General features: G+C 43.6%; 1 protein-coding gene across 1 annotated transcript in view; it reads left to right on the top strand.

The window, feature by feature from the left end:
• LOC137369253 (fibrillin-2-like) overlaps positions 1-21,711 on the top strand; it is a 496,406-nt gene that overhangs the window by 377,381 nt on the left and 97,314 nt on the right. Inside the window, exon 42 of the mRNA XM_068030179.1 lies at positions 16,024-16,095. Within this exon, the coding sequence (XP_067886280.1) occupies positions 16,024-16,095 (72 nt within the window). The remainder of the gene's footprint in view (positions 1-16,023; positions 16,096-21,711) is intronic.

The following is a 21,711-nucleotide window of genomic DNA, read 5'->3' on the forward strand; positions in this document are numbered from 1 at the left end:
CTGATAGCTGTGTCACAGCTCCATTACAGAATAAGCATGAGGAATGGAAGCATAGTTGTAACATTACTGGACAAGTAATCCACAGACCAAGACTAATGTTCCAGAGACATGAGTTCAAATCCCACCATGGCAGCTGGGGGAATTGAAATTCAATTAGGTAATAAATTTGCAATAAAAAGCTAGTCACGGTAATGATGATCATGAGACTACTGGATTGTTGTACAAGGCTAAGAGCTTCACTAATGTTCTTTAGGTAAGGAAATCTGTTGTCCTCACCGGTCTGGCCTAGGTGTGAATCTAGACCCACAGCAATGTGGCTAACTCTTAACTGCCCTCTGAAATGGCATAGTAAACCATTCCGTTGTATCAAACTGCTGCAGAAAAGTCGAATAAGAATAAAAACAGGTGGACCACCAGCATTGACCTAGGGACTGGAACTGACAAAGGCACACATTGTCCAGTTGATGCTACAAAGTTTTCTTCACCAACATCTGGGCTCCTGGGCCAAATTGGGACAGCTGTCTCACAGACTAGTCAAACAACAGCCTGACATAGTCATATTCACCGAATTATAACCAATGTTCCAAACTCACCTGTCATGATCCCTGGGAATGTCCTGTCTCACCAGTCAGACAGACAGACCAGAGGTGGCAACACAGTGGTGTACAGTTAGGAGGGAGTGGCCCAGGAAATCCTCAACATTGACGCTAGACCCCGTGAAGTTTAATTACATCAAGTCAAACATGGGCAAGGAAACCTCCTGCTGATTACTACCTACCATCCTCTCTCCGCTGATGTATCAGTGCTCCTCCATGTTGAACACCACTTGGAAGAAGCACTGAGGGTAGTAAGGGCATAGAATGTACTCTGGGTGGGGGACTTCAATGTCCATCACCAAGAGTGGCTCGGTAGCACCACTACTATTGACTGAGCTGGCCAAGTCCTGAAGAGCATATCTGCCAGACTGGGCCTGCACCAGGTGATAAGAGAATCAACAAGAGGGAAAAACCTACTTGACCGCATTCTCATTAATCTACCTGTTGCAGATGCATCTGTCTGTGATATTATTTGTAGAGTAGCCACTTCCCAGTCCTTGTGGAGACGAAGTCCCATCTTCACATTGAGGGCACCCTCCATCATGTGTGGCACGAACACTGTGCTAAATGGGATAGATTCGGAACAGATCTAGTGGCTCAAAACTGGGAATCCATGAGGTGCTGTGGGCCATCAGTAGTGGCAGAATTGTATTCAACCACAATATCCTCATGGCCCAGCATATCCCTCACTCTATTATTGCCATCAAGTCAAGGGACCAACCCTGCTTCAATGAGAAATGCAGGAGAGCATGCTAGAAGCAGCACCAGGCATACCTAAAAGTGAGGTGTCAACCTGATGAAGCTACAACACAGGACTACATGTATGATAAACAGCGGAAGCAGCATGCGATAGAGCTAAGTAATTCTACAACCAACCGATCAGATCAAAGCTCTGCAGTCAAGCCACATCCAGTCATGAATAGTGGTGGACAATTAAACAGCGAATCAGTGGAGGAGACTCCACAAACATAGTCATTCTCAATGATGGGGGAGCCCAGCATATCAATGCAAAGTACAAAGCTGATGTATTTACAGTCATCTTCACCCAGAAGTGCTGAGTGGATGATCCAGTTGGCCTCCTTCTGAAATCCATAGCATCACAGGTGCCAGTCTTCAGCCAGTTTGATTCACTCCATGTGATATCAAGAAACTGCCGAGTACACTGGATACAGCAAAGGCGATGACTGTAGACCTGTGCTCCAGAACTAGCCAGGCCCCTAGCCAAGCTGTTTCAGTGCAGCTATGACACTGGCATCCTGGTATCTACCTGACAATGTGGAAAATTGCCTAGGTATGTCCTGTGCACAAAAAGCAGGACAAATCCGATCCGGCCAATTGCTGCCCCATCAGTCTACTGTCAATCATCAGCAAAGTAATGGAAGGTGTTGTCAACAGTGTTATGAAACGACACTTACTCAGTAATAAGCTGCTTGCTGATCTCAGTTTGGGTTCCACCAGGGCCACTGGACTCCAGACCTCATTACAGCCTTGGTCCAAGCATGGACAGAAGAGCTGAATTACAGAGGTGATGTGAGATTGATTGCTCTTGACAATCAAGGCAGCATTTAACCCAGTGTTGCTTCAAGCAGCTTTAGCAAAACTGGAGTCAATGGGAATCAGGGATAAACTCTCCACTGGTTAGTCATACCTAGCACAAAGGAAGATGATTGTGATTGGTGGAGGCCAATCATCTCAGCCACAGGACATCACTGCTGGAGTTATTCAGGGTAGTGTTCTAGGCACAACCATCTTCAGCTGCTTCATCAATGACTAACCCTCCAACATAAGGTCAGAAGTGGGGATGTTCGCTGATGATTGCACAGTGCTCAGGACCATTCACAACTCCTAAGATACTGAAGCAGTTCATACCCGCATGCTGCAAGACCTAGACAACATTCAGGCTTGGGCTGATAAGTGGCAAGTAATGTTCGTACCACACAATTGCCTCTCCAACAAGAGAGAATCTAACCATCTCCCCTTAATGTTCAATGACATTACCATCACTGAATCCCCCACTATCAACATCCTGGGGGTTACCATTGACCAGAAACTTAACTGGACCAGCCATATAAATACCGTGGCTACAAAAGCAAGTCAGAGGCTGGGAATTCTGAAGCAAGTATCTCATCTCTTGATTCCCCAAAGCCAGTCTACCATCCACAAGGCACAAGTTAGAAGTGTGATGGAATACTCTCCACTTGCCTGGATGAGTGCAGGTCCAACACTCAAGAAGCTTGACACCATCTGGGACAAAGCAGCCCGCTTGATCGGCACCCAAGCATGTTCCATCAGAAATATGACTGCTGCAGTGGAAGCTCAGACTGCTGTCATGCAAGCTCAGACTGCTGGCATCGTGGTTGTGCAATAGGTGTGCAAAGATGCTTGCAGGGTGGCACAGCAGTCCAGCAATCTGTCCTCTAATTGATTGCTAGGAATGTTGAGGTGCCCCCCAATGGAGAATGGCAGTGGTTCCCTGGAGCAGAAACCTGCTGTCCTCCCTCAGGATGACAGCATTTGTCCGTCCACTGCTGCCACTCCATCAGTGACGTTGCTGTTGCCTGTCAGCCAGACAGCCCAGACTGCTGCTGCCCATGCTAGAATGGTGCAGTCTGCAGCCAGACATTCTAGACCCAGAACTGCTCGAGATTATCCCTTAAGGTCATCTGCAGTCTTCTTTATTAAAATTCAGTGGCCTTCCACCACCCATGCTGCAGCCATTGGGGTAGCACTGCATAGGTGACTAGGGTAGGCAAAGGCACACGGAAGACGAGCACTAAGGAAATGCACAAGAGTGTTTAGTTGATTTTTGTATGCAGTATGGCCATGATGGTCACTGACATAGGGAAGGTAATGTGTGGGACTGTTGGTAAATGGGGAATTACTGGTATCACACTCTGATGAGTTCTTTACTGAAAGCCTGAGAATAAAGGGACTGCCAAGGGTACCTTCTCCCTTCCTTTCCTCTTTTTCTTCTTCTTCCTCCTCCTCCTCCTCCTCATGCTCGTGCTCCTCCTCAGCTCTTCACCATATAGCTGGTGGAAAGGCTGTCCCCTCATGGATGGCAAGGTGGTGCAGCATGCAGCAGACCATGACTAATCTTGGCACTTGCTGTGCCAAGTACTGCAGGTCTCTTCCAGAGCAGTCCAGGCAATGGAAGCATTGTTTCAGCATGCCAGTGGTCTACTCTGTAACATTTTGTGTAACAGCATGGCTTTCATTTTATGCATGCTGCACACCTGTTTATGGGTTGCACACCTGCATCTTCATTCAATAGCCCTTGTTGCCTAGTTGGCATCTTTTGGTTTTCTGTGGTGGTTCAAATGCAGCTGGAACAGCGAACTACTGCAGAATGAAGACATCATGGCTGTTGCCAGACAACCAGGCATTGACCTGCATAATACACTGCCTAGGGTCACACATAAACTGGATGTGGAGGGAGTGGAATCCCTTTCAGTTATATGGTATAGGGCGGAGTTGACATGCAGCACCTGCAAAGTGATGTGCATGCAGTCAGGGGCACCCTACACCATGGAGAAGCCTGCAGTCCTAGCGAAGCCTTGTGCTCGCTCTGCCTGCTTGTCTCTGGCAAGAAAGAGTGAAGTGTAATTAGCTCTCTTTGAATAGAGAGCCTCATTGACCTTTCTTACACAACAGTGAACAGCAAACTGCGAGATGTTAAAATATCTCCAGCTCCAGACTGGAAGGAGCCAGATGCCTAAAAGTTCATAGCCACAGTCACCTATGCAACCACTGGCAATCCTCCTTTTTCTGTTCTGAGATTGCAGTTATGGCTGCAGCAGGTGGCAGATAGTAGTGAGGACATCCTTACTGAAGTGTAGATATCTCAGACATTGGTCTTCACTGAGGTTGCGGTAGGAGAATTGCTCCCTAAACACCCTGAGCAGAAATGGCCTCCTACTTAAGACCCTTTCTCCCCTTTGTCCCTCTCACTCTTATAGCAGCTTGTCCTGCTCTGCATCGTCTCTGTTCATTGTTCAAGTCATGCTGTATTCCAAGAGGTATGGCTACCAGTGCACTCATGTCTGGGAGTAACTGAAGTGTGCAGAAGCTTTGAAGTCAGCAAAACGTCTGTCAGTACCTGCCAAACCACTCCCTGTCAACTCCCTTTACAACTTGAAACACTATAGAAAGCACGAAGCACTTAGAGGTGTATCAATAGCCGGATGAAACCATCCTGTAATTATAAATCATAGAAATCGTAGAAGGTTGACAGCACAGAAAGAGGCCACTGTGTCTGTGCCGGCTGAAAACGAGCCACCCAGCCGAATCCCACTTTCCAGCATTTGGTCCGTAGCTCTGCAGGTTACGGCACCTTAGGTGCATATCCATATACCTTTGAAATTAGTTGAAGGTTTCTGCCTCTTCTACCCTTCCTGGTGTGTTCCAGACCCCCCACCACCCTCTAGGTGAAAAAGTTTTTCCTCAGATTTAAGGTGATTGGTAGAAGGATTAGAGGGGACATGAGGAAAAATGTTTTCACTCAGAGGGTTGTGAGTGTCTGGAATTCACTGCCAGGAACGGTGGTGGAGGCAGAAACCTGCAATTCTTTTAAAAGATACCTGGACATGCACTGAAGAGCTGTAACCTGCAAGGCTACGGACCAGGTGCTGGAAGATGGGAGTAGTTTGGGCGGCTAGTTTTCTTGGCCGGCACGAACAAGACAGCTGCATGGCCTCCTTCTGTGTATTAATTTTTCTATGGTTCTCATCACTCCTCAAATCTTTCTACCAGTCACTTTAAGTATATGCCCCCTTATCACTAACCTCTCTTCTAAGGTAAATAGGCCCTTCACATCCACTCTATCCAGGCCCCTCACAATTTTGTACATTTCAATCAAATCTACCCTCAGCCTTCTCTGTTTCAAGGAGAACAACCTCAGCCTATCCAATCTTTCCTCATAGCTGCATTTTTCCAGTCCTGGCAACATCTTCATAGATCTCCTCTGTACCCTCGCCAATGCAATTATATCCTTGCTGTAATGAGGTGACCAGAACTGCACACACTAGTCAAGTTCCAGCATAGCCTCCCTGTTCTTGTATTCTATACCTGGGTTAATAAAGGAAAGGATTCCATATGCCTTCTTAACCACCTTATCGACCTGTCCTGCTACCTTCAGGGATCTGTGGACATTCACTCCAACGCCCCCACTTCCTCTACACCTCTCAGTATTCTCCCATTCATCGTGTATTCCTTTACCTTGTTTGACCTCCCCAAATGCATCACCTCACTCTTCTCCGGGTTGAATTCCATTTGCCACTTTTCTGACCACCTGACCAGTCCATCGATATCTTCCTGCAACCTACAGCTATCCTCTTTGCTATCAACCACACGACCAATTTTTGTGTCATCTGCAAACTTCTTGACCATGCCCCCTACATTTACTTTCAAATCGTTAATATATACCACAAAAAGCAGGGGACCCAGTACTAAGCCCTGCAGAACGCCACTGGAAACAGCCTTCCAGATGCAAAAACACCCTTCAACAATTACCCTTTTGTTTCCTGCCACTGAGTCAATTTTGTATCCACCTTGCTACATTTCCCTGGATCCCATGGGCTTTTATTTTTTTAACCAGTCTGCCATGTGGGACCTTGTCAAAAACCTTGCTGAAATCCATGTAGACCACATCAACTGCACTATCCTGTCCTATAGGGAAGATGGTGGCGTAGTGGTTATGTCACTGGACTAGTAATCCAGAGGCCTGGGCTAATGCTCTGGGGACATGGGTTCAAATTTAAATGCAATTAATTAAAATCTGGAATTGAAAGCTAGTTTCAGTAATGGTGCCATGAAACTATCATCGATTGTCGAGTAATGTCCTTTAGGGAAGGAAATCTGCCCTCTGAAATGGCCTAGCAAGCCACTCAGTCAAGGGCAATTAGGGATGGGCAACAAATGCTGGCCTTGCCCACATCCCAAGAAAGAATAACAAAAGCTTCCTTGTTACTTCTTCAAAAAATTCAATCGAGTTAGTCAGACAAGATCTTCCCTATCAACTCCATGCTAACTACTCTTGATTAATCCATACTCTTCTAAGTAACAGTTTATCCTGTGTCTCAGAACTGATTCCAATAATTTGCCCGCTACTGAGGTTAGACTGACTGACCTGTAATTATTCAGTCTATCCCTCACTCCCTTTTTAAACAAAGATACAACGTTAGTAGTCTTCTAATCCTCCAGCAGCACACCTGTATCCAGTGAGGACTGGAAAATGATAGACAGACCTTCCACTATTTCCTCTTTGGCTTCTTTTAACAGCCTGGGGTACATTTCATCCAGCCCTGGTGATTTATCCACTTTCAAGGAGGCTAATCCCATTAATACTTCCTCCCTCTCATGTTTATCACATCCAATACTTCACACCCCTCTTCCTTGACTACAATATCTGCATCATCCCCCTCTTTTCTGAAGACAGACGCAAAATATTCATGAAGAATCATACCAACATCTTCCGTCCCTACACGTAGGTTACCTTTTTGATCTTTTATGGGCCCTACTATTTCCTTAGTTATCCTCCTACTCCTAATATATTGATAAAACATCTGTGGGTTCACCTTGATTTTGGTTGCCAATATTCTTTCATGCCCTCTCTTAGCTTTCCTAATTTCCTTTTTGATTTCACCCCTCCATTTTCTATACTCTTCTCGGTAGTATTGAGTTCTCTGTGTCGGGCATAAGCTTTCCTTTTTTGCCTTATCTTACTCTGTAAGCTCCTTGACATCCATGGGGCTCTGGATTTGGCCATCACACCCTTTTTCTTTGTGGGAGCATGTTTACTTGGATCTCCCCTTTGAATGCCTCCCACTGCTTTGACACTGATTTACCTTCAGGTAACTGTTTCCAGTCCACTTTCACTAAATCTCTCCTCAGCTTAGTAAAATTGGCCTTGCCCCAATTGAGAACTCCAATTAGTATTCTATCCTTGTCCTTTTCCATAATTATGTTAAAACTCACTGAATTATGATGGCGACCACCAAAGTGCTCTCCCATTGCTACTCCTTCCACTTGCCCAGCTTCATTTCCAAAAACTAAGTCTAAAACTGCACCCCTCTCTTGTTGGACTTGCTACATACTGGCCAAAAAATTCTCCTGAATACACCTCAAGAATTCTGCTCCCCCACTTCCTTTCACACTAACCTATCCCAGTTAATATTGGTGTAGTTAAATCTCCTACTATTACTGATCTTATATCTCCCTCTGACTGTTTGGGGGTCTATAATACATTCCCAGCAGTGTCATTGCTGCTTTTTTGTTCCTTAGCCTCATTTGATGAACCTTCCCACACACCATCCCTCCTCACAGCTGTAATTGTTCCTTTGACCAAAATTGCCTCCCCACCTCCTTTCTATCTCCCTATTTATCGCGTCTGATAACCCTGTAACCAGGAACATTGAGCTGCCATTCCTCCTTAAACCATATTTCTGTAATAGCTATGATATCATACTGTCACGTGTCTATCTGTGCCCTCAGCTCATCTGCTTTATTTGTTATACTCTTCGCATTGAAGCAGATACCCTTGAGCACTGCCAAACTCTTTTTTCTTATTTTCTAACATTTGTTTCCTCTGTCTTCCAGACTCATCCATTAATTTTCTGTCTGTCACTTTCATTTCTGATTTTGTCCCAACTGAGTCTACCCTCAGTTCCCCATTCCCCTGCCAAACTAGATTAAACCCTCCCCAACAGCACTAGCAAAAAGTCCCACAAGGAACTCAGTCCTGGCTCTGTTCAGGTGCAATCCGTTTGGCCTGTACAGGTCCCATCTCCCCCATAGCCAGTCCCAATGTTCCAAGAGTCTAAAGCCCTTCCTCCTGCACCAACTTTCCAGCCACGCATTCATCTGTCTTATCCTTCTATTCCTGGACTCACTTGCACGTGGCACTGGGAATAATCTGGAGATTACTACTTTTGAGGTTCTGCTTGCTAATTTCTTACCTTATTCCAGTACTTAGTAATTACCTAGTAACTAATTAATGATGCCTATAAACAGTGCTGATGGGGGAGTCCTTCCTTCTGCTAAATGAATGTTCATCTCTGCAAGGTTAAGAGAGGGCATTGGCTGGAGCATTGAACTCCAAAATGAAACCACTGACATCATATCAGTGTTGCATGCTGATTAACGTATGATCTGCCTGCTCCAAATACTTCCAGCAAGTGTTCACTGCATGTTTAGTTTAGTTTAGAGATACAGCACTAAAACAGGCCCTTCAGCCCACCGAGTCTGTGCCGACCATCAACCACCCATTTATACTAATCCTACACGAATTCCATATTCCTACCACATCCCCACCTGTCCCTATATTTCCCTACCACCTACCTATACTAGGGGCAATTGCTAATGTCCAATTTACCTATCAAGCTGCAAGTCTTTGGCATGTGGGAGGAAACCGGAGCACCCGGAGGAAACCCACGCAGACACAGGGAGAACTTGCAAACTCCACACAGGCAGTACCCAGAATTGAACCCGGGTCGCTGGAGCTGTGAGGCTGCAGTGCTAACCACTGCGCCACTGTGCACTGACGTCGGCACCAATACGGTGTCCAGCATGATTTGCCCCACAAGTGGATGCGCATGGTGCAACGCCATTTTGAAACTTTAAAGTCACTCATAGCACCCAAATAATGGCGATAATGAACTCAGTTTCTTGCCCCTCATCTCTTTCAGCCTCAATCTAAGCCATTTCAACATCCTTCATGAAGTACACATGTCATCTATTTCCCTTCCCATGTGTAGCACTTTTCCTTGCCTGCATTAAATGACATCCATCATTGCTCTGCTCAGTTATGTATTTTATCAAACTCATTCTGTAATTTCTAAACTGCCTGTTCTGATTATATTGCCCTTGCTGGTTTGGTAACAATTGCAAATTTGGACACTTTGCAACCGGTTTCTGAATCCAGGTCATTTATGTGAATGAGAAACAGTCATAGTTCCAACACCAAGCCCTGAGGCATCCCACTCAGTCTACTCCCCCACACTGCTCTCCATTCTGTTATAAATTCTCCTGTTATTGATTAGTGTGTATTCTGGAACTGAAATCATACTGTGCTTAATCATTCAATGAAAATACATGTTAAAGGCAATTAGGTGCTTGTGAGACATTCCCATTGTCGTCCATTCTTTGAAACTCAAACTAATGCAGGTTAAAAGACAGCTTTTTTTGTTTCCTACCCTTCAGCTAAATTCTTATTCACAGGATTTACTTTATGCCCCAAAGCTTTGACTTTAATTCGTGTGGAATTTAGGGAATAACGTGCTCAAAGAAATCAAGGAGCTTACTCAGGCAAGATCTTCACCTTCTGAAGCCATATTGACAGTTGTTTACTATCATGTTATTGAATAGAGGATTCTTCCATAAACAATTCCATTAGTTCCAAAAAAAACCTTGAATTTATATAGAACCTTTCACAATCTCAGGATGTCCCAAAGTGCTTTACAGCCAATGAAGTACTTTTGAAGTGTAGTCACTGTTGTAATGTAGAAAATGGAATGGCAATAATACCAATGGGTCTGTAGTTGCCTGTGATGCAGTGTATTATTTTATGTGAAATATCCAGACTTATAAATCCCCATTTTAAGTAACATGTCCAGATGTTATGAGTTTGTTATACTTTTTTCCTTCTCACCACAGTCACCAAAATTCTCTTATATTATGAATGACAGAGCTTCATCACATGAACCCTGTTTCAAAATGTTTATTCTGTCAGTTCATGCAGATAGTGCCATAAAGTTTTAGAATTCAAGTGAACAGCAAGGTTTCCCAGGCAAAAGTGGTAACATTTTAAAAACAAAAGATTCCTGAAGTGGATCTTGCACTGACTTAAGCTGATGCCCTCTTTCTATGCTGAAATCTCTATGATTTAAGAAGACAAATAGCTAATTTGTGCAACCAGCTTAGTTTTGGCTGTTTCCATGTTAAATTTTCAGGCTTGACCTGTTCCTATTGTTGTATGAGGCTTTCCTGAATTTCCAAAATACTATTCTAAACACTAAACACTTTAATTACTTCATCAATCTGTAGTCTGTATATTTTTCTATGTTTAGCTTTTACCTTTCATTGTTTTCACTATTGGATATAGGGAACTTTAGATCCATGCCTTAGTTACTTCTGAAAATTCTCAAGAAAAAAACTATTATCTCAGGACGCAAGTATTTATTTTCTTTTGGATGTAGAGTAAGTAATGGGCAAGTTGAGCAAGAGTGTTGTCTGAAACTGTGGGTAAAGTGGACAGGGTACAACCTCAGTTAGGTTCAAAAAGCAAAAGCTTTAATGTGTATGGAGTGCTTCAGAATTTCTCTGTCAGCAATATAGCTGTATAGTAACTTCCATCTGTAATAGTCAGGCTCACACTCTCAAGTCATGTCAAGTTTTGATCCAAATAAGCTGGTAAAATGGCTGAGGTTCTACTTAAGCTAATAACAAGACCACATTATTTATATCAAATGCTCTGTAAATCTATATATATCTCAAAAGCAGTATTTAATTTTTAGATTTTAAACCACTCAGAAATATTCATGACATGGTCCTGATCATACAGGCTTAATTTCCCCCATGTGTTTTATGCATAAGGAGAAAATCTTGCATCCTGGTGTTTTTTACCATTTTCCATAGAGCCTGCAAAAACTGCCTCTTTATGGGTCTCTCATTGCCTTCAGTAGCAGCAGTTTACACTTGGGGCTATCACAGAAGTAGGGCTGCTGTTGGCAATAACATTGTTAAGTCACATGGCCATTAAGTTGAGCTGTGATTCTAGTCTTCTGGCTCCTTCGCCTTCGGCTACTGCTTGTCCCCTCCCAGTTGCATATTCCACCTTGGACTCATCTGACTCTGCCTCGCATCCCAGCTGGCCGAGTTCACAATCCCTCGCAACTGGTGAGATGCCTCTGGGACAGTGACTGGTGCTCGCAGTTCTCCAGTATTATGTTAATAAAGCCAACAAGCCAATTTACTGCAGTCCTGCCACTGGTGTCATTAGACTCATGCAGCATACATTACATTGTTTTCGCGTTCTCATTTGGACTCAGTCCAAATTATAGACCTCTGACTTTCCAGTATGAATTTGGAAGGTTCTGTGTTGTATTTCAGTTTTCATTACCTTCCTCTTTTATCAACTCTCTCTGTGTCAACAACCCCCCCCCCCCCCCCCACCCCCACCAACTACCCTGCACCCGCTCCCCCATTTTTAGGTACATGAGTCAGCTGAGTATGATTGGAACAAGTTTTATTTGCCACTGAAATTATTTCATTGAGTTGATCACACAAAAAAAGCACATAAGCAGTCTCACAAAGTAGGCATTTTCTCAGGAAACAATATGTCATAAGTGTATTAAATAAAATGAATTAAAATTATTTTCATGCTTTTTATATGTTTAAAGGTAAAAGGAAGAAAGAACATGTATTTATATAGCACCTTTCGCAACCTCAGGATATGCCAAAGTGCTTTACAGCCAATGAAATAGCATCATTGCATGGTTACAGCACAGAAGGAAGCCATCCGGCCCATCATGCCCATGCAGGCTCTCTGCAAGAGCAACTCAGCTAGTTCCACTCCCCACTCTTTCCCCATAGCCTTGCAATTTTTTTCCCTTCAGGTACTTATACAATTCCCCTGTTGTTAGTTGTGATTGTATCTGCCTCCATTACCCTCTCAGTGCATTCCAGATCCTAACCGCTGACTACAATTGTTGGGAGAAGTGTTGTCACTGTTGTATTGTAGGAAATGCCAATTTGTGCACAGCAAGTTCCCACAAACAATACAAAATATAATCCTTGGAACAAAATTAATACATAATCAAATAATCAAACTGATCCATGAGGCTACAGGGTGTATTTATATACAGAAAATCAATAACCAAATACTTATGCTTTCCTACTTTAACTAGAGACCTTTAATGTACCATATCTAAAAGCAAGACATTTTTATGGAGACCTCTTTTCCTTACTTCAACAATGTGTTGTCCTACTAGTATTCCCTCGTTTAAGTTAACCCTTTTTGTGCTCCCTCTCAACTACACACTGATATACCTGATAGAAACCACCCAACCAATCACAGCATATTACAACATAAACAAGCAATGCAAAATTTTGAATGCAAAGTTTCATCAGTTGGGAGGGTGTATAATAAAGGAAGTCAGTACAAATACAAATGCTGAGGCCTGAAATTCTGGGAGGGTGCCTAGTCAGGGTCCAAGTCATAAGAAAAGTACGAGATGGGGAAAGGTCCTCCAGCATAGTAACTCTCTTATAATGGCATCTCATTGTATTTTTGACAACTCTGGCCAGAATTTTACATTGGGTGGGAAGCACCGCCCACCAGCCAAAAGGTCAGGGGCGAGCCTGCCTCTGCCAGGCCTGGGGAGCCACGCTGGGATTTTACCTTCCCCAGGCCCTTAGTTGGCCTCGGGCGGGGCTGTCACCTCACTGAGGCAGGAAGTTCCTCCTAATGGAGCTGCTGGCAGCTCCCAGTCCCAGCAACATCACCAGGCGTGGTGGCCACTGCTGGGACTGCACCCAGCCACAGTAGCAAGAGGGACAATGGCCTCTGACAAAAGGTAAATTTTTGGGGCCACGTCCAGGATAATTGTCTGGGCCCCGGCAAGTAAGGGGTTTCAGTTGAAGGGCAGACTTCAATTCAGTTGGGGCGGTTGAGGCTTCGGTGGGGCACAAGGTGCCCGATCAGGAGGACCTCCACTGGCCCGCAAAGAAGCTGCCAGGATTTACCTGGCAGCCTTCTGGGGGCCTGAGCTGCCCGCCCACCACTGGTAAGATAGCAGCAGTGGTGGGAGGAGGCCCATAAGTGGCAGTTAATTGGCCACTTAAGGGCCTTGATTGGCCTGGGTCAGGCAGACTGTTTCTCGCCGCCACCACCCCTCATAAAATTGCAGCAGTGGTCGGGAAGGCATCAGGAATGGCATCCCCTGCCTCCCACTCCATTTTACAGCCGCCAGCCACTAGCCCACTCCTGTGGGGGGGATGTAATATTCTGGCCTCTGTGTCATGCTTTTCACTTTCCTTGGTAGATTATTCCAAACATTAGAAAAATTAAGTTTTTTCTGATAGCTCTTCTAAAATTATTAATTTTCATGTGTGTCCTCTGGTCCTACTTTCTTGGCATATTTTCAGGTAGCAGTCAGGGTTTCTGTTATCTATATTATCAAATATTGATACTGTTCGCAGAGGTACCTATACATTTAAACATTAATGAAATATTATGTAACTATATAAGTAACGAGTGGAGGGACTCTAACCTTGCCATTCGACAGATACATTAACTGCCTCTGTCATCCCCATTATGCTTGACATTTACAATCAGCCTTGTTGCTCTTTCTGTACCCTTTCTAAGGCAAGTAGCTTGATTATACAACATGATTCCCGACTGTAGTTCTCCTGGCAGGAGAGTTTTTTTTATTCTGTCATGAGATGTGGGGGTCACTGACTAGTCCAGCATTTATTGCCCATCCCTAATTGCTTTTGAGAAGGTGATGGTGAGCTGCCTTCTTGAACCGCTGCAGTCCATGTGGGGTAGGTACACCCACAGCGCTGTTAGGGATTTCCAGGATTTTGACCCAGCGACAGTAAAGGAACGGCGATATCGTTTCAAGTCAGTATGCTATGTGGCTTGGAGGGGAATTTGCGGGTGGTGGTGTTCCCATGCATCTGCTGCCCTTGTCCTTCTAGGTGGTAGAAGTCGCGGGTTTGGAAGGTACTGTCGAAGGAGCCTTGGTGAGGTGCAGTGCATTTTGTAGATGGTACACACTGTTGCCACTGTGCGTCGATGGTGGAGGGACTGAATGTTGAAGGTTGTGGATGGGGTGCCAATCAAGCAAGCTGCTTTGTCCTGGTTGGTGTCGAGTTTCTTGAGTGTTGTTGGAGTCATACTCATCCAGGCAAGTGGACAGGAGCTTCTAAGTTCTTAATATAGTTAAATCAACTGCAGGTAAATGCAAAATGTGCCTTGGAGGAGCAAGGGATCATGTAAGCACGTTTTAAACTAGTTTATATCTTTGGCAATCTCAAACCAATGTGAGACAACTTTGTCAAGAGGTCTGACACTACTCACCTTTGAAAACAGCTTGGACCATGTCTCTGGATTTATACACTAAAGTTGCAGCATAAACACAATTTGAACAGATTAGAGCAGGGTAAACCCTGCTGCACACTTACAGATCGTTCTGGATATACAACTAAACACCCTTTTGGCCATTTTAATTGCTTCATCACAATGTCTGAACATTGAAAAGAACACATTGTGAGGAATGTTAACCCCAAAAATGGATGGGTTTGGGTCAGTTGTGATGTTAGAATGTTAATAATCTGAATCATGCCTCCAACCTGCCGACTTTTGGCTTTAACAGAAGTGGGACAGAAGGTGGGCAACCAACTTCTTCCCAAGAGTCGGGTTGATAACTTAAATATTATAATAAGGGCGTGAGCCTCATATGTAAACACCATTTTAAATTTAACACTGACCAGCCAAGTTTTTGGGGCCTTGAAAAAGCAGCTAAAGGGAGACGAGGTCTGCTGGATCCAGGAGTTGTGCCTTTCCACTTACCTGTCTGCTCACCAAGTCCCTGTGATTGGACACACCAACAACCCTTCCAATTTCCCCGCCACACTCCCAACCATCCCCCTTGAACCTTATGCTCTCCCCCTGACCCTTCTGCTCTCCCTCCAAACCTTCTGGCCTCCTCCAACCTTCTGCTCTCCCCCAAACCTTCTGATCTCCCTCCTGACTCTTTTGACCTCCCCAACCCCTCCCAACTCTGACCTCCTGTCTTTCCTCTGGCCCTGCTCCTGGCTTCCATCTTCCCTCTGGCCTCCAATCCTGTACCACCCCTCTGTCCTTTCTTGATCAGTCTCTCCCTCCTATCTGGACCCGTCTGCGGCCTGGTGCTGAAGGTCCACCCATCCGACAGTCAGTCATCTTCCCAACCTGGTTGGTTGCAGCAGGAAATGGAGATTTTAAAAACTGCTAATCAGGTCCTGCCGTTAAATTTGGCAGGACCTGTGGGAAACCCTTTCTTCCAAGTTTCCCAACCTCAGAGCCGCCCTGCCCCCGCTCCCTCCCTGCCTCCGAGTTAATAGCCATCCCATTATTCCTGGATCCCTTTCCAAATCTCCCTGTGCTATTCTCAATTCCATTTATTGTATATTTGTAGCCCACATTTCCTTTGACTGAAATCTAATGCTATATATCAGGCACTCTAAATATTAAGAACTGACAGTTGTAAAGTACAAAGTCACATTTCAGAGATTTTGAACAGTATCTGCAAGGTTGAGTTTGTCTAAGAAAGCATGGAAACCTAGTTGCAAGTTGGAACTAAGAAAGGTACACATTATAATAGAATGATATAAGACATTAACAGGTAAATAATGCATTAATTATTAATATAATTGTGTGTTCTAGCTGAATACCAGTTGCTGTGTGGAAATCAAGGTCCTGGCTTTACCATCGACTTTGAAACTGGAAAGCCTACTGGTAGGTACAAAGATTCCTTTAGTGGCATATGCTACAAGTTCCTTCCAAGATATTTCATTTTGGTTGCTATTGCTCTAAAAATATTTTGCGGGTATCTATGTTTAAGTGCATGTCTGGAACCTTAACAATATTTAATCCCCATCCCTAACAGCCACAACAGTCTGCGGTAACTGGGCTTCTCTGCGTTTATTATAAAGGTGCCAACGATTAAGTTTTACCATTTGAGACTGGGGAATAAATGACAGGAAACAGGCACCCAAGTATATCAGAGTACAAGGAAAACCTAAGCTCCAATTATGACTAAACCCATCAGGTGGGAGCAGCGTGAGTTTGCTATAGATATCCGTTTTACACCCAACCTGATTTTATCCTCTGTTGACATCAATGGAGCATTAAAATCTGGTGAGGGGTAAAATAAATATCTGATCCGTGTCCTCCTTGCTGCCATCGAGTTGTTAGGTTGAAATCAGTAACCACTGGAGGCAGGATTTACATGAGTCAGGCTTTAAAAAGTGACAAAGGGAAAGAAATAAAGTGTAAGCATTTTGGCTCATTTTTCTTAAAGATAAGTTTTATTTTATTTTTAAATTTGTTCTCTGACTACTCAAAACATATATTTTTGGAAGTAGGATATTTGTTTCTCATCTGTTGTCACTTTCATGAAAACAGCATCATTATTTGATAATCTCTTGAGATTACTTGTTTGTAATAAAATGGCAGCAGATTTTTGAAAAAGTAAGCAGACAGTAGGTGCCAAGGAGCCTGGTCTTGTTTCCCACCCATGGTGAGGCGAAATGAAAATGACAAAAGGCTTACTACTGTTGTCTTACCTAACACAAATGGCTACTGGAACACAGAAGAATTGAGAGTTTGTTATTCTCATTTGTTTTGCAATTAAAGGGACATTAACTCAATGAAATAGAAAAAAAAACAAGCTTTTAATTTGTTTCTTTAAAATTCAGCAATGGCATGAATAAGTCATGTTTGAATACAGCACTGTAGAACTTACATTTCTAATTATTATTGATGCATATGGGCTTATCTTGCACTGCTCCTTTCCCAAACAAAAATAAGTTAAGTAGATATAGAGTAAGACTTGATTGATTTCTTAATGCATAAACTAAAGACTAAAGCGGTTTAAAAAAACTAAAGATCAGTCGGAAATTTAAAGAACAAATTAAAATCTAATTATATAAAATAGAGATTCAGGACCAGGTGATGTGTTGTACCTGCATGATGTGGGAGCTACTGGACCCCATTGTGGTTCCTGGTGAACACATCTGTAGCAAGTGTTGGCTGCTCAAGGAACTCCGGCTCAGAGTTGATGAGCTGGAGACTGAGCTTCGGATACTGCGACACATCAGGGAGGGGGAGAGTTACCTGGACGCTGTGTTTCAGGAGGCAGTCACACCCCTTAGATTAGCTACCTTGAGTTTGCCAGTGGCCAGGGACAGGAGGGTGTGACTATGAGTGAGGCAGGTAGCGGGATCCAGGAGGTATTGCTGCAGGAGCCTCAGCCATTGTCCTTGTCCAACAGGTTTGAGATTCTTGCTCCCTGTGTGGACAAGAGCAGGGACTGTAGGGAGGATGAGCAAACTGACCACAGCACCGTGGTACAGGGAGCCATTCAAGTGGGGGGAGAAAAGAGAAATGTAGTCGTAATCGGGGATAGTATAGTTAGGGGCATAGACACTGTTCTCTGTGGCCAGGATCGAGAGTCCCGAAGGCTCTGTTGCCTACCTGGTGCCAGGGTTCGGGATATGTCATCTGGGCTGCAGAGGAACTTGGAGTGGGAGGGGAAAGATCCAGTTGTCGTGGTCCACGTAGGTACCAATAATACAGCTAGAACGAGGTTAGAGGTTCTGCTGAGGGAATATGAGCAGCTAGGGGCTAAATTAAAAAGCAGAACCAAAAAGGTAATAATCCCCAGATTGCTACCTGAGCCACGAGCAAATTGACAAAGGGTCAATAAGATTAAAGAGGCAAATGCGTGGCTCAAAGATTGGTCTGGGAGAAATGGGTTCGAATTCGTGGGACATTGGCACCAATACTGGGGAAGGAGGGAGCTATTCCGATGGGACGGGCTGCAGCTGAATCATGCTGGGACCAGAGTCCTGGCGAATTGCATAACTAAGGCTGTAGCTAGGGCTTTAAACTAAATAGTGGGGGGGAGGGTTCAGTTGCATGGGAAAACAGGAAGTTAAAGGAGAAGGTAGGAGTGCAGGTTAGTGGTGAGGCTGATTGTTACCAAACTGCAAGAAGTATACTGGTTAAATCAGAAGAGAGAAATAATAAACAGGCGAATAAAACATCAGTGCTGAGGAACAGGTTAGGGGGTATAGCCCAGATAAGAGTTCTATATACAAATGCATGGAGTGTAAGAAATAAACTAGATGAGCTGCAGACGCAAATTCAAATGGAAGATTATGATGTGGTGGCCATTGCGGAGACTTGGCTGCAGAATGGTCGGGACTGGGAACTCAATATACCTGGTTATAAAGTTTACAGAGGGTAGCCTTATTGATTAGAAATAATATCACCTGATTGGTGAGGGAGGATATAATGAGGGGAAAGTGTCCAGTGGAGACCTTATGGGTGGAATTGAGGAACAGAAAAGGATCTAAAACTGTAATAGGTGTTATGTGTAGACCCCCTGGTAGCAGTTCTGAGGTGTTAGATTGTATAAATGCACAAATTAGGCAAGTGTGCAACAAAGGTAGAGTAGTATTAATGGGGGATTTTAACTTACACATAGATTGGGAGAGGCAGACTAGCACCTGTCAGAAAGGTAGTGAATTTCTGGAATGTGTCCGGGATAGTTTCCTACAGCAATATGTCATAGATGTAACAAGGGGACAGGCCATATTAGATTTAACTATGAGTAATGAGCCAAATTTAATTAGTAGCCTAACTGTGCGTGAACATTTATCAAATAGTGATCATAACATGATCGAATTCAAGGTAGCGTTTGAAAGTGAAAAGCACAAATCAGCTACTAGAATTTTAGACTTGGGTAAGGCTGACTTTACTGGGATGAGACAGAGACTGTCCATGGTAAACTGGGTAGATCTGTTAATGGGTCAAACGACTGAAGAACAGTGGTGAATATTTAAAGAAACATTTGAAGAAATACAGAGTGAGTATATACCCCTGAGAGGAAAAAGCTCCACTTCACAGAAAAAACAGCCATGGACAACTAAAGAGATTAGGGATAGCATAAAACAAAAAGTAAGGGCTTACAAAAATGCAAAAAGTAGCACAGATCCGGCCGAATGGGATAGATACAAAGACCAGCAAAGGGTCACAAAGTAGCTTATAAGAGTGACTAAAAGAGATTGTGAAAGGAAACTTGCAAGGGACATCAAAATCAATAAGAAGAAATTTTATAGTTACATAAAGGGAAAGCGGGTGGTCAAGAGCAATGTAGGCCCACTAAAAGCTGAAAATGGAGATATTGTCATTGATAATGGGGAAATGGCAGACATGTTGAACAATTACTTTGCCTCAGTATTTACAGTTGAAAAGGAGGATAACTTGCCGGAAGTCGTGAAAAAATTAATAGCAGATAGGGGACAGGGACTTAATACAATTAATGTAAGTAAAACAACAGTAACAAGGAAATTAATGGAACTAAAGAGTGAGAAATCCCCAGGACCTGACAGTTTCCATCCGAGGGTGTTAAAGGAAGTAGGGGAGCACATTGTAGATGCCCTAACGATAGTCTTTCAAAGTTCACTAGATTCAGGAGTGGCCCCTCTGGATTGGAAAGTTGCACATGTCACTCCACTTTTTAAGAAGGGTGAAAGGGGCAATCAAGGAAATTAGTTAGTCTGACAACTGTGGTGGGCAAGTTGCTGGAGTCTATAATCAAGGATAGGATGATTGAACACCTGGAAAAATGTCAGTTAATCAGAGACAGCCAGCATGGATTCATGACGGGAATGTCATGCCTGACAAATCTCATTGAATTTTTTGAAGAGGTGACTAAGGTAGTGGACAGGGAATGTCTATGGATGTTATTTATATGGACTTCCAGAAGGCATTTGATAAAGTCCCACATAAGAGACTGTTAACTAAGGTAGAAACCCTGAGTTGAGGGCAAATTATTGACATGGTTAGGAAGTCGGTTGAGTGGCAGGCGACAGAGAGTGAGGATAATGGGTAAGTACTCCGATTGGCAGGATGTGACTAGTGGTGTCCTGCAGGGATCTGTGTTGGGGCCTCAATTATTCACATTATTCATTAACGACTTGGATGATAGCATAGTAAGTCATATATCCAAATTTGCTGATGACACAAAGTTAGGCGGCATTTTAGACAGTCTAGATGATAGCATAAAATTGCAAAGAGATATTGACAGACTAGGTGAGTACGCAAAACTGTGGCAGGTGGATTTCAATATGGGCAAGTGTGAGATTATCCATTTTGGACCAAAAAAGGATAGAGCAGGGTACTTTCTAAATGGGAAGAGGTTAAGTACAGTGGATGTCCAAAGAGACTTGGGGGTTCAGGTGCTTTAAAATGCCACAAGCAAGTACAGAAAATAATCAAAAAGGCTAATGGGATGCTAGCCTTTATATCTAGAGGATTGGAGTATAAAGACACAGAGGTTATGCTGCAGATGTACAAAACCCTGGTTAGATCCCACTTGGAGTGCTGTGAGCAGTTCTGGGCACCACAACTTAGGAAGGATATATTGGCCTTGGAGGGAGTGCAACGTAGGTTTACAAGAATTATACCTGGACTACAGGGATTAAGTTACGAGGCGAGATTACACAAATTTCGCCTGTTTTCACTAAAATTTAGAAGGTTAAGGGGTGATCTGATCAAAGTCTTCAAGATATTAACAGGAAAAGACAGGCTAGATAAAGATAAACTACTTCCACTGGTTCAAGATTCTAAAACTAGGGGGCATAGTCTGAAAATTAGGACCAGACCATTCAGGAGAGCTGTTAGGAAGCACTTCTTCATGCAAAGGGTGGTAGAGGTTTGGAACTCTCTCCCGCAAACAGCAGTTAATTTTAAATCTGAAATAAATAGATTTTTGTTAAGCAAAGATATTAAGGGATACCAAAGGCAGGTATATGGAGTTAGGCTGCGGATCAGCCATTATCTCATTGAATGGTGGGACAGGCTCGAGGGGCTGAATGGCCTGTTCCTATCTTCCTATGTTCCTAGATACTTCTTCATGAAGGCAATGTCTCTTTAAAAATGCATAACCAACAAATAGAGAATGAAAATGTGACCTTTTTTTTAATAAAATGATTCAACGAAACAGCTCCTTCTAGCATGTTTTGGATATTTCGTTTTGCTTTTTTCCCTCCATTCACCAGACGTTGTTATAAAAACAGAAAATGTTGGAAATGCTCAGCAGATCTGGCAGCATCTGTGGAGAGAGAATCAGAGTTAATGTTTCAGGTCTGTGACAAAAAGTCACAGAGGAAGCTCGTGAAGAAGCTCGTCGGTGACGGGTCCTGCAAGAAAGACGGGCTTTAATACTTCTATTCTCCTGGCTCCATATTAAGGGAGGTATTTTAAAATGGCTACTTTAGGCTATTGCCAAGTGTGCCTCTACAGCGCCCAAACCATTCTGCCATCAGACACGTTTCCAACTGT

The sequence above is a fragment of the Heterodontus francisci genome, chromosome 4 (assembly GCF_036365525.1).
Source record: "Heterodontus francisci isolate sHetFra1 chromosome 4, sHetFra1.hap1, whole genome shotgun sequence".
NCBI classification, from domain to species: Eukaryota; Metazoa; Chordata; class Chondrichthyes; order Heterodontiformes; family Heterodontidae; genus Heterodontus; species Heterodontus francisci.